This window comes from Siphateles boraxobius, unplaced genomic scaffold (genome assembly GCF_051911475.1).
Source record: "Siphateles boraxobius isolate OS27281-9 unplaced genomic scaffold, OSU_SipBor_1 6, whole genome shotgun sequence".
NCBI classification, from domain to species: Eukaryota; Metazoa; Chordata; class Actinopteri; order Cypriniformes; family Leuciscidae; genus Siphateles; species Siphateles boraxobius.
The window spans coordinates 36,171,212-36,185,272 of record NW_027509186.1 but is presented as its reverse complement, the minus strand read 5'-3'; the positions used below and the strand labels follow the sequence as shown (position 1 = coordinate 36,185,272).

General features: G+C 38.0%; 1 protein-coding gene across 6 annotated transcripts in view; it reads right to left on the bottom strand.

The window, feature by feature from the left end:
* actn4 (actinin, alpha 4) overlaps positions 1-14,061 on the bottom strand; it is a 45,673-nt gene that overhangs the window by 2,226 nt on the left and 29,386 nt on the right. For 3 of the 6 annotated variants that reach the window (XM_077206998.1, XM_077206999.1, XM_077206996.1), the window contains 17 exons: positions 12,517-12,603; positions 12,331-12,418; positions 11,896-11,974; positions 10,827-10,908; positions 8,085-8,170; positions 5,030-5,122; positions 4,555-4,785; positions 4,203-4,350; positions 3,849-3,999; positions 3,656-3,764; positions 3,435-3,575; positions 3,056-3,238; positions 2,808-2,942; positions 2,514-2,693; positions 2,241-2,387; positions 1,097-1,177; positions 23-181 (listed from right to left, as the gene is read on the bottom strand). In XM_077206998.1, coding sequence (XP_077063113.1) covers positions 23-181; positions 1,097-1,177; positions 2,241-2,387; positions 2,514-2,693; positions 2,808-2,942; positions 3,056-3,238; positions 3,435-3,575; positions 3,656-3,764; positions 3,849-3,999; positions 4,203-4,350; positions 4,555-4,785; positions 5,030-5,122; positions 8,085-8,170; positions 10,827-10,908; positions 11,896-11,974; positions 12,331-12,418; positions 12,517-12,603 — 2,180 coding nt within the window. Of the gene's footprint in view, positions 1-22; positions 182-1,096; positions 1,178-2,240; positions 2,388-2,513; positions 2,694-2,807; positions 2,943-3,055; positions 3,239-3,434; positions 3,576-3,655; positions 3,765-3,848; positions 4,000-4,202; positions 4,351-4,554; positions 4,786-5,029; positions 5,123-7,663; positions 7,750-8,084; positions 8,171-10,826; positions 10,909-11,895; positions 11,975-12,330; positions 12,419-12,516; positions 12,604-14,061 lie in introns of all 6 variants that reach the window. The other 3 variants (XM_077207000.1, XM_077207001.1, XM_077206997.1) reach the window with 1 other exon arrangement.

Here is a 14,061-nt window from a genome sequence, read left to right as displayed (position 1 = left end):
TTGGACACCCTGACATTCTTACCTTGTCTCCGGCTAGGATCTTAAATGAGGCGATGACCTGGTCTGCGGTGTCTGTGTCGGTTGTTTCCCTTGACATGAAGTCGATGAAGGCCTGGAAGGTCACTGCTCCACTGTTGTTGGGGTCAACAATGCCCATAATACGAGCAAATTCAGCTTCACCCTGAGAAACAGAGGCTAGAGATTAACCCGGATACACCAGGAGGCGTCCTGACCGTAAGTCAAATTTTTAGACAGTATTTATTAGAAGCAAATGAAAATGCAGCTGTGAGACATAGAAGTACAGTCGGATCAATGCGTTGATTTAAGACTTCTTTTAGTGTTGTCACCTGTATTTTTAACACCAAAGCATATAGCAGTACAACCCATTGAACACTGACTTTACTTTGTCCCCATTTTCATTTGTGTCAAGCTAAATATTACATCAGCCTTGGTCTATTAGAATCTATTCAATAATCACTTTTTCTTTTACAGATCTTAACTTAAAATATAGGTAAAACATAAAAAGTAACTAATGATACCAGACAAAACAGATAATCTTTTAACAGCAAGCAAAAGCAGGACTTCAGGAGAAACTGAGATTCAGAAAGGAGATAGCAGTACCAGGCTGTTCCCGGTGGAAATGAGCAGTGCGCGGAAATCGTCGCTGTCCATTATCCCCGTGCGCTTCTACAGTTCGCAAAGGGAAGGATGAGAAAAGAAACAGAAAGGAAGCATGTGGAAAGCAGAGAATTTGGGGAAATGGAGAGGTTGTACTCAAACAAACGCGAAGGTAACACAGGGTTTGATAGAGGAATCAGAGTGAGTTTGTAGAGAAGACGGGTAAGAGATAGAGGGGAAGTATGGCAAGGACAAGTAAAAAAAGAAAACAGAAGAAAACAAAGAGGAAGCAGTGAGAAACATTAAAAATAAAATAAAAGCAAAGACCTTAGCTGACCTGCAGAGGGCATCTTTTCAAGCAGCAGCACAACAGGTGAGTGAGGGAGTTAGTGAGTGATGGAATAAATGAGTGGCGCGGCGCAAATACACACACAGATGGCAGTAATCAGAACTCTTTCTTCTCTTGCTGTGCTCATACCTGTTTGTCGGTTTCAACGTCGTAACCCAGACTGATCAAACAAGCCTTGAACTCCTCAGCCTGTAAGACACCACTGTGGTCCTGTGGTAGCCAATCACGCAAGGGGCCACAGTGGATGGACCAATCAGAACATGCAGATGAGGATTGGTGATACCGATTCACAATGACATAGCATGTGTGGGATGAAGGCAGTGGCATGACAAAAAAAGATGGAGACAAAACATTGTGGATGTCAGACACATGGGCTAATGGTAAACAAATCTCATGACTAATGAAAACATACTTGTGACAGTGACGTTTTTTTCAGCTTGTGATATTAGAGAGCCATTATGAAAGCACTATATCAGTTCTCTCGTTTACCTTGGCTAAATGTCTCCATTCTAGCATAACAACCCCTCATTACTTCAAATCCACTAGACTATATTTATATATTGGCTACAGGTGGCACACTTCAGGTCAGAGGTGTTTGACACAGTATATTTCAGATGTTTTCCCTCCCATTAGTGTCAGAATGAATGGAGAAAATGTAACATATATTAAAACAAGTCCAACCAAAACTTTAAACTGAGGTCTATTTTTATCATGCATCAATCACCCTGAAATTAAACACAGCCTTGACATAAGCAGCATATAATAAATCTTCCATATTCTTAATATGTACACTAACCCTCTGCTATTTCATGTGCCTTTTCAATGGCTTAGTTCTACGATCTTTTTGCTAACACAGTTGCATAAACACAAGCTCTATGCATATTAAAGGAATATTTCACTCAAAAATTAATCACCATCTTGTCATTTCAAAACATATGACACTTTTTGTTCTGTAGAAAACAAAATGTTATCCTCTCAATTCTCATTTACAATCTTGGAGAATAAAGACGCATCTTGTCAGGTTTGACATCAGTGATGCACAAATGTGATTGGTTTTAATGTCTTATAACCAGTCCTGACAAGGTAAGTTGCTTTCCACAGTACAATGCTTTCGTTGAAAACTTCATTTTTTGTTGTTGTTTTAAAGTGAGCTATGCCTTTAATACACTGACCTTGATTAACATTCACTGTCTAATAAATACTTATTCTTTAACCTTAATTTAGTAATTAAGTCCATCTCATACACTGACAAACATGCAAAGAAGTTCCTGACCTTGTCGAAGTGATTGAAAGACGTGCGGTACTCGTGCAGCTGCTCCTGGCTAATGCCTTTAGCATCACGAGTCAGAATCTGGTTCTCAATCTCATTAATGGTGCGGGCAATTGTAGTAAGTAGTTGCTCCCAACCAACACGAAGGTGCTTTAGAGAAGAAAAAGGCAATGGTTAAACAATCAAGAAATTAGACTGGTGTGAATGGCCAACAAGCCTAACACCAACAGAGAAACACAGCATACATGATTCATTTAAATATTTGCAAATGCATACCTCCATAGTGTAAGAAGTGTATTTGTTGTCAAATATAAGTGCTTCCTGAATGAGCTGATGGTCTCCCTCCAGTTTGTCAATGTTGGGTTTGTATTCGATGATGCTCTGCTCATACTGACGAAGGTGGGTCAGCTGATCTTCCAGCGTTCCATTCATCTCAATTGATATCCGCCCAATCTCCTACAAACATCATTCCATGGAGACACAGATGAATCAATCAGTATTTTTCTTCTTCAACAAGAGAGAAGACCAAAGAAATAATACAGAAAAATACAGAAATGGAGATGACTATACCTCCATCTTATTTTGGATCCATGGTCCAATCATGTTGGCCTGGTTTGCAAACTGGCGTCTGAGATGGTCATTAGACTGCTGACGTGCGAGTTCTTCCTGAAGAGCCTGATCACGCTGTGGAACCAGTTGCTGCACCTGCACATAGATGGGATATAACATCAATCCCTGCAATCTCCACTGATACTCAAATTACACCCATAGTTCTTGAAGCGACAAATTTCTTATTCACCAATATAAACATATCTAACCTTCTCCCACTTCTTATCAATGCTCTGAGGGGTGATCGAGGTGTAAGGATTGTTTCCAGCCAGTTTGATGCCATTGTACTGTGCAATTTTCTGAACTTCAGCCTGGATGGCCTGGATAGATTCCCGCTCTTTATTTGCCTCTGGAAGAGTTGATTTGAACTGCTCATGAGCAGTTATCAGTCCCTACATAAAGATAAAGGGTGAAAAAGTAGTTGAGCAAAGGATTCTCACATTTAGCATTGTATTATTCCCTTTAGGTTGATCTGAAATGGACTATTCAAAGATTCCAGCAATGAAACAAAAAGGAAAAACATTTTAGAGGTGGAGCAAGTCATTTCATTCTGACAAAATATTATGAATACAAAACAATTTACAGTACCTGGATCTCCTCTATGTTGTGTACAATAAACATGTCCTGAAGGTCCTCCATGGCTCCCTCCATCCAGTTGTTGAATGGTGCTGCTCTCTTGGCGTACTCCAGGTAGAGTTCATCAATAGACTCCAGCTGTTTCTCTGTTCTCTGCAGACCAGATACACACAGTCAGCATGATAAAATGTATAATTATGCCAGAATGTGTCTCTCCAAGAAAGCATGTGTACCTCGAGAGACTCTCTGCGGTTCTGTGTGAGGGTTCCCAGAGCATCCCATTGCTCACAGATCTTCTGACAGCGTGCATTAACACTTGGGGAGTCATAGTAGTCCAGCTCACTATAACACAGAAACAGTTTGAACACTAACACTCCATTAAACTTTCCCAACTTTCATCTCCTACTATTTTTGTTGTTTTCTCACTTGAGTTCTTGTGCAATGGCGGCAATCTGCTCCACTCTGTCCTGGTGGGCAGCAAGGTCACTTTCGAATGCCTCATGCTTCTTCAGGAGAGCTTTGATCTCAGACAGCGTTGCGGTCTCATAATCCTTCTGTGTTAGCATGGCCTCCTTACCTACACACAAAGAAACAGATCTATTTAGATCAATCAAGCCTGATGTTTAAGACTTCTGACAAGGCTCTGCATTCATCAAAACACTTCCAGAAATAAATGGAAAGAGTTACGGAGGAGGAGGCTCTCACTGTCTATTGAGAGCAATTGGTGTGAAAAATTGCCAAAAGCATCAGTAAGTTCAAGTGTAGTTTCTGTATCCATACCATCTGTCCAGCTCTCATGGATGGCTGCTTTCTGACGGAACTTTTCTGCAAGATGGTCAAGTCTTTCCAAACGACGGATCTCATTCAGTAGCCACTCCTCATAGCCTTTCTCTGCCCCTTCCAGTTTATGCCATGCACCATTAATATCCTAAAGAGAAAGAATACTTATCAGCCAATTGCCTTTCAGGCTTGAGCCAATGGTTTCAATCTGAAACCCAACAACAATTAATATTACAGTGTTTGATTAGACGAGTTTGTGTCATAACTTTTAATCTTAGTGACACAGCAAAAGGTATTTTTTTGTACTTATTATTATAAACTGAATTGTGCATGTATTATACATATTTCTTACCGACACCATGCGTCCCTCAGATGGCATAAAGGCTGGTCGGTTGCTCAGACGGAGTTTGGTCTGCAACGTGTTGAAGTTGATCTCTAGCTGACACTTCTCCTGAACTTTGGGTGGTTTGTGAACCCGACGGTAATCACGGAAATCTTCCAATTTCTGCTGCATTTCTGCCATGGTTTTCTCTGGAGCACGATTTTCCAACCATGGGATTGTCCTACGAATCCACTCCAACAGCTATAGGGATAAAAAGCATGCAGCAAGAAAGTAAGAGTAAATGAATAGAGGTTCAATAGGAAACATTGTCCCCTTTTTTAACATTGTAAAACACTCTTAAGTTAGTTTGTGTAGAAATAGGTTTATAGATGCTCAATTAGCCATGTTCATGCTTCACGTTCCACTGCACAATTACATCTACTTAAATAACACAAACAGCAAACTTAAATAACACAAACAGCAAACTTAAATTATTTAGACTCACATCGCTGGCCAGTTTTTCATAGTCCTCCATCAGGTGCTCATTCTCCTGATTGACCGCCAATACCTTACAGATACGATTGGCTGCTGTCTCAGCCTATCACAGAACAGGACAGTTACAACAATATTACATCAGACATCTTTTTATAGAATTGCACAATTTTCCAAATATTCAAAAAAAGAAAAAACAGCATACTGTTTACTACACAAATACATACAGTAGTGTATACCATATGTTTAAAGTAGTATGATACAGTATACACAGTACACTTCAGTTAATAAGTATGAAAAATATGTTTTAGAACTGTAAATGTAAAGATGCTGCTTTAGTTTACACAGGGGAAAAAAACGATCAAATATTTAATGGTTTTTGGTTTGGTGGGTTTAGCAAAAGGTGGCTTAAAATTACATTCAAACACACGCAAATGATGTTTTTGAGCACACAATGACACAAAACTCCAAGTGTTGTAAGTTAATAATGTGCTATGCATACAGTACCATGCGTAAAAACTAGCCAAATTAAATAAATATGAAGTTAAACATCAACATTACACACTTCACTTGGAAGCTAACTACATATACTAATTCCATGCAAACACCAAAATTGGTTAGTTTTGAAAACGTGTAGTCCAGCTGCAAAATTTACATGCTATTTGGAAAATCAAATTTGCATTCTCAATTTTTATACCACCGCTGGAGGATCTCTTCATGGTTCTCTACAGCATTAACTAACGCTGAAACACAGAAAGTGTTCAAAACGCTTGTGTAAACGGCTAAAGCACATTTAAACAATTATGATGAGAAGTTTCTGGCTTCACTTCACATGGAAAAATAAATGAGTAGATTCACATGTCTACTGTAGCATATGCAGCACCAAAACATTACAGAGAAGCGCTGTCTAATGAAAAGGTGAGCTTAACGTTACAAACAACCTTAATATATCAAAAATTAAAGCAGTAACTTAGGTGTTTTAAATGTAGGCTTAATGAAATTCACTATAGTCAATTGTATTGTAGTTATTTTCATATTATCATACACTCAGCATTGTCCTCAACTGTATCACAATCGTAATCACCGAGTGCAAATTGAAACATCAAACAATGAAATTCACCAAGAAGGTTGTAAAAGACCAGTTAACCCATTGAGAGAATTAATGATAGCAGAAGAACCATTAGAAATAAATGCATTTATAGAAAGGGGTGATGGCAATGGTTTGGGTATAGTGAAGACCAAAGCTGTGATGAATAAACACTGGCAAGTGGCCTCAACTCAAGTCTCTTTCACACCTGGTTTAATTGGAATGGTTTTTGGCGCAGGTTTCAATTCAAAGGATTTCAATCCACCTTATTCCTGACGAGTTTACTGCGTTTTGAATTATGGGTGGCACTTCCGGTTTGGGGAACTCCCATTCAAAAAGACTGAAACGAATCATTTCAAATCATAAGGTTGCCCTACAAATAAAGCTGATCCGTCAGTTTAACTTAATGAGCTATTCGTTTTCTGTCATGTTTTATCTAAGAATAACATCAGAATAACGTAACACTTGGTATTTTAACGTGACAGGTTATAACAAGAATATCTATAGTGAGAGCTCTGCATTCTTTTCCTCATGATTATTTTCTTTTTTTCTTTTGAATTTCGCTGTAATAGTATGATAAAGGTCAACATATACTGCACATTTGTGGTCTGTTCTCCCGATTTAATTTACGATGTAGCCTATACCAATTCACTGGAATACTCCCCAAATACTGCACGTCTCTTTCCAGGTTTGGTTTCACAGGTAAATTTACAATTTATTATCTGTCAAAATGACTGAAATCACTTTAAAATAGTATCACGCAATGCTGTAGTAAAACATTTTTTTTATTATTAAGGCAACGTATGTTACATAATACAGATTACCGCCGATTTTGCTGTGGAAAGATACTTTTTCATAGATTATTCATGGTCTGTTGAAAGTACATTGTTGATGCTTTTACACTTTTAAATGTCCTTTTAATGTTCAATGGTTGAAGGGTAAGTAGAATAATGTAAAGTCATCGTACACGGTTTAAAAATATATTATTGCGTCCAGAGCTAGTCTTTCACTGATTGTTTACAGCTTAACGGAAGTTACATCCATAATTCGCGCAAAGCGTCATGGGGCGCAGGAATAATGTGGATAGATCAGTTGGCTATAAATCTGACATTTCTGTAAGTGCCGACTGGATTTCTTCTTAATTTAAGACTCAATTTTAGACTCAAAGTATGCATGCACTGGCATAAAATGGATCATTGAAACATGGCGTCCATCTGCCGTTTGTTTGAAGTATCTAATCCAGAACAATTCAATACCAAATACCAAGCCAATGAAGTGGGAAAAACAGAAAGAATAAATAATGGTCTTCATCAAACTTGGTTATGTTTGTGTACATTCTTGTGAAGAGAGCAACTACAACAATTTTGAAGTAGATATTTTAATATGACACTACCAACCAATGATGCTAGAACAGTTGGCTAATATTGGGGAACATTTGCTGTTCACATTAGTTTTTGAGCAAAATACCAGGAACCAAAACGAGAAAACCCTCTCAAACAGACCAGGTATGAATGCACCTTAAGAGTTTCAGGGCCAAACTAGGGGTCAAAGGTTTCTCACCTTCTGAGCACCTGAGAAGGCGTGATAGAAACAGGAGACGTAGGTCATAATAGCCTTCTCATCCGGCCGCAGAGTGCCCACGATATCTATAGCAATGCCAGCGAAAAAAGAGAAAGAGAGAGAGACAGCGGTGAAGCAAAGCAACCCAAAGCCTGTGTGTCCCTACTGGGAGAGGAGGGGATGGTTATGCATTTTATGGGCTCCCCTATTGAAAGGGAAATGGGGGTTGAAATCCTGCGATATAACCGGGGAAACCCGCAAAGTGAGAGGAGAAAGCCAATCCGCTGTTGAGAAAAGAGTTGTAGGCCAGAGGAAGAAGGGTTAAGACACACACACGCGTGCCTTCACCAGGTTATTCTAGTACTGGTGGAAAAAGCCATGCTAAAGAGGAGCTGGCGAAGGGTTCGGGCTCGTGGTGTACCTTCTGGGCTCCAGAAAAGGCATGGTAGAAACTGGACACATAGGTCATTATAGCTTTCTCATCTGGACGTGCTGTGTTCACAATGTCTGAAGGGAAACAAAGAGTTATACACATGCACAAACAAGGATGCAGACGGGACTTAAACGCAACAGGCATGAGCAGACAACAGCGGTTACACACTCATTCACACACATGTAAAAAACAATGGCAGAATCTCAGTTCGCTGGTGAGGTGCAAGAACATACTTTGAGAAGGGCTGACAATATTGATCTTAGGGATGCGCGATATATCAACCACCATACCGCTATCGGCAACTATATGTTCATTTTTAGTGTTATCTTTATCGGGCCGATAGGAAGATTTGGCAGATAAATAGTGGATTATTTCCTTCAGCTGAGACAAAGTTTGCCATGATGGTTTTGAATTGCTTAAAATATGATGGGGATCACATGTGCAGCACAAGTCTGTCATATAGGCTACATAAAATTATGATGAGAACATTATAATTGTGTGTTTGGGACATGGCTTTTAATGGTGAGACTTTTGTTTTTGTAATCAGGCTCTCAAAAATTATATAGAAATTTGGATTTAGATTTTTCAGCCAATATATTGGTTTCAGATATAAAGAATTATCGGTTATCAATATCGGCCAAAATTTTCATATCAGTGCATACCTAAATGATTTCTCATTTTTAATCAATGCCAATAACAATTATTAAATCTGTGCCCTCTGCAGGCATTTGCTCTACTTATAATAAAATGAACATAAGTTGATTATGTTTATATAATATATATTTCATTTAGAGATGCACCGATTTATCGACTGGTGACCGGAAATGGACGATTTTCACGTGATCGGCCATGACCGGCGACCGGCCGGTCAGTCTGACATATTCCGATTTTTTTGCCAGTCAAATGCACTCGGGCGCCACATGATTAACATCGCGCAGCATCACACACAGAATGCACATGTAGAAAACCTCGTGAACTACGGCCGTTTCACACCACAAGCGTAAGCAGTGCGGGTTTTTTTCCGGCATGCATGTTAATCAATGAGTGCATTCACACCGAGAGCAGGAGCAGCACGGGAGCAACAGTGAAGTGTGGTTTCGGCGCAGAGTCTATTTTTGCTGCGCTGCTCGCGCTCAATTAAAGTGATTTTTTAGCCTGGCTGGACATGTGGCCGACGAGAGAAGAACTGTTTGCGAAATTAAACTTGCCATTGATTTACAAGTGATTCCAATAGGCCTGTGTGTGTGTTTTGAGAAACATCTTTATACTGCAAGGCTATTATTTTATTTATATCTGCCATTTATATATTATTTTATTGCCATTACCTGGTAACTGGCAATAAATAAGTAAATATATCACTTTTTTTTAGTTGAATATATGGAAGTGAAAATGGTTCTTCCATACCATAACACTGCACTTAGATATGTGTGAATTTCCCACACCAGGAGTAATAATTTATGTAGTTCTATTTTATTTAATTTGTTCAAAAAATGTTCTATGTTCTATGTAAAATGTTCTATTAAAGAAAAGATAGAAAATAAATATTTGTGTTAGAAAAAAAATTAAATCGGAATCGGCTAAAATCGGTATCGGCAGGCCAAACTCATGAAAAATCGGAAATCAGCCTAGAAAATTGTAATCGGTGCATCTCTAATTTCATTATGTATTTTAACAGTGTCGATCAATAAAACCAAATGATTACTTACTTTTGATACTTTATCTGAACAAATTATTATAGCCTCATTGTATATATATGTATATATATATATATATACACACATTTTAAGTAATTTTAAAGGCTATTGTTCACTTGGGTCACGTTACAATTAATCGTTAGTGACAGTCCAAGAACATTTCAAAATGCACCGGCTTTGTTTTGCATTTTGTCTTTCAGCTGAATTAAAGACTATTTTTCCAGTCATACATTTCATAATTGAAGATTTCTTTAAAGTAGTGTTAAAATATCGCCTTGTCTTCTTGCGAACCGAATATCATGCATCATCTCGTGAGCTAAGTGTATCGTCACACCCCTAATAAAACACAATTTCCCAACAACAAAACTGTGGCCAGTGCACTACTAGCTACAGAGGCGGCTGAGCAAAAAAAGTTAATTTCAAGCCCTGTTTGTAGGTAATATTAGCTAGAAGAGCAAGTACAGACACATATTTCAAATAACTTCAGAAAGAGTATACTATCCATCTAAATCTATTTAGAAGGGATAATGTGCAAATTGGGATTCAGCCATATACTCAGGGTTACAGAACACACACACACACACACACACACACACACACACACACACACACACACACACACACACACACACAAATAACAATTAAACACGCTCCAGTGCAGCAGGCTGATCAGAGATCCCGGAGAGATCATACTTGATGGAGAAGCAACATAATGCTCAGAGATCTTAACCATGGTTACACTGTTTGCAGAAGACATTAAGTGTGGGTGTTTGACCTGTCTGTCAGAGACTCCTGGAAATACAAGGCATGTGCTGACATGTTCAAAACACATACTTTAATACAGCAACTCATTCACTCTCTCTCCCACACACACATCACGCATCCAAAAGCATGCACAACTGACTTCATACACAGGCTCAGACAGCCACACGAATAACAATATGTAATATGCACTACAAAAACATGCTCACACAGACAGCAGCGCCCCCCACACACACACACACACACACACAGGAAAGGACAGAAGAGTTTATACCCTCTGCATCCAACATCTTGGGGATGTCGAGGTATCGCTCTGCCACTTCGAAGGCATTGTTCAGATTGGTCACTGGGTCGTCCTGTTAACACACAATAAAACATTAGCGGCAAATATTTTCCACAGGATCAAAACGTCCATCATTCAAGTTCTACACATACATTATTCCTATTAAATAGTTTAGCGAATTCGACTTTTGTGGTTGCTGAATAAATGCACTTACACCAGTGTTATTTTAGTTATTATTTGTATTTTTTTATTTTGATATTTTTGAATTTTCATGTTTCAGTTAAATTTTTAGTAATTTCGTTATGAGCTTTTGTCATTTTTTTTATTTTTTAAATATTTCCATTTTAGGTTTAATTTATTTTATTCTTATTTATAGTGTTTATTTATTTCCAGTTAATATTTGGTGCTTCAACTTAAACATATTTGACTTTATTGCCAAGGCAAGGTTTCGAATTTTCATTTAGTGTACGTTTGTCAACTAATATTTATATTTTATTTCAGCTTGATTTCAATTAACAGAAATGTTTAAAATAATTTTAGTTTTAGTTAACAATGATAAGCCAGACTTACAAAACCTCTGTGTCACAATGCAAAGCCTTTTTTTGTTGTTTTAATAGAAAAACATTAACAATGAGGAATTACTTGAATTAATATAAGGGCTGTTTTCATTTTTGAAAGAAGCTTCTTAAAGTTTTACAAGTTTCATTGTGTAGACAGTGTATTAATGTATATGATAAATAATTAAAATCACAAAATTAGATGAGGATAAAAATACGTTTATCTGCATATAACTTGATTGTGCTTGATGTGAAAATTCAATAATTCTGTTTTAAATTTAAAAAGAAATCTCAAAAAATAACAATGAACATTACGAATCGCCATTATAATGTTTGAGCAAAATGTTAAACTATGAACCCACTTCTGACCATGCAATAGGAGTACATCACTCTCAGCTCCACGTTTAATCATTTTAATCTACTGAATTGCACAAAATATCCTGAAAATTCAGTGCAGAAAATTCATAAACCTCCTAATGTACTTCTGTTTTCAAGAGACGCACCTTTCTCAGCTTGTCATAATCAATGAGCTCTGGCCTGTGTCTATGGATCAGAGCATTGAAGGCAAGACCATCCTTCCAGCTGTGGAAAAAGAGAAAACGTGTGTCAAAGGAAACAAGAACTTATTTCACATTTTCTTTGACCAGAAGAGGGCAGCACTCAAATCACAGCTCACAAACTCTGCATTCACGTCAGTGTTGGACTCTAATCTACACTGAAGGAACTTTGTTTGCAAAGCAAGTGTGAAATCGAGACACTTCAGATTCAAGTGTGATCTTTTATCGCTCATCTTCAGCTATTTGTTTATTCAAATACATCCATAACACTGCTTTATGCAAAACCCACTTTTGAATGAATCAACCAATCAAAACCACAAAAAAAAACTTTGGATCGATCATATAAAAGGATCTAGATCAACACTAATAGATGTTTCGAACCTGATATGGAAGTTCTGAACGTTGACGTTCTTGTAAGGAGCCGTCTTCCTCTGACACCAGAGCAGAAGTCCCTCTTTAGCAGAGGTTTCTGAAGAGAGAGACACAAGCCATTACTGAACATACAGCACGTCTGTTTGATCATGTTGTGCGGAGCTTTTCTAAAGCAATCTGAAGGTTAAATTATACCCTCCACTGAGATGTCCTGGATGGCGAAGCGGAGGATGATGGTCCAGATCATTCCCAGAGTCATCTTGGCATTTCCATCCACAATTTCTACAGATACAGACATGCAAAACTGTTAGATGTTGAGAGCGAAAAACATGCATTTTTATTTGAACACAAGTAATAAAAAGACTTTTTAAAGAAATTAATACTTTTATTCGGGAAGGATGCATTAAGTTGATCAAAAGTGACTTCAAAATAAATCGAAGTATTTTAAATGTTATAATTATTTATTTGGTGTGTTGTCAAATGTTTTTTAAGCATCAAATCAGCATATTAAACTGATTTCTGAAGGATCATGTGACACTGAAGACTGGAGTAATGATGCTGAAAATTCAGCTCTGATCTCAGGAATAAATTACATTTTACAATATATTCACATAGAAAACAGTTATTTTAAATTATAATAATATTTCATAGTTTTTCCTGAATTTTGATTAAATAAATGCAGCTTGTTGAGCAGAAGAGAGCATTACAGACCACAAACTTTTCAATCCATGCACTGCAAACGCTCTAATAACTCAAACAGTGTTTAGAAACAGACTCTGGGCGTGTTCACACTTGTAGCTTGGACCAAAAAACAAAAGCCATTAAATCCTGGTCCACCTAGCATTCACATTGGCATTATAACACCGAACCTAAAGGATAAACCTGTTCACAACCTGATTGGTCGGCTTTTATTACGCATATTTCGCGACGGAACTTGTTGAACATCTAAAATAATGCTGTGTTCTGGGCTAAATGTGCTCGTTGTATGTGCGTAGCCTGCATATGATGGCTTTTGACCAGCGGAGAACTCGTGAAGGGCTTATAAAATGTGTGAAGGAGTCAAAACAGCAGCAGGAATCCCTCCGTCACACACACAAATGATCTGCGGCGAGGAATCCCGGTTCCGACGCCTGTACCGAACTGTGATGGAGACATCACGACTATAACGGGAAAAAACAGGTCTGCGTGTGCTTTACTTATTAGGGTCTCATCTTCCTGTTTTTGATTAGTTACATGTCTTTGGTAAATGTCTTTGCGGAGTCCATAGCCATTTTCAAGAGAATCTTTTTCGGCAACACTTGATCCATTAATACTAACACTTTCTTTTCTCCTCTATATCCATTTAAAAATGTATTTGTATACTGCATTTGACCAAACTGGGAAGGGTCACAGCAATTGCATATTGTTGCCCTATTGTTAGTTTAATTTCTTCTATTGCTCTCCTCATTTGTAAGTCGCTTTGGATAAAAGCGTCTACTAAATAATTAAATTTGGTCCGTGTTGCGTTCATATTTAATTCGAACCGCACTAGAGTTGGTTTGAAAGCGGACCGAGGCGCTGAAAAGATGCTTTCAAACCAACTCTAGTGCGATTCGAATTAAATATGAACGCAACACGGACCAAAATTTACTTGTTTGGTGTGCATCGGGGTTCACACTTATTCAAATGAATCGCACCAGGGTTCGTTTTAATCCAACCAAACGTGCCGAGTGTGAACACACACCTCTCTGAGAGAGACGG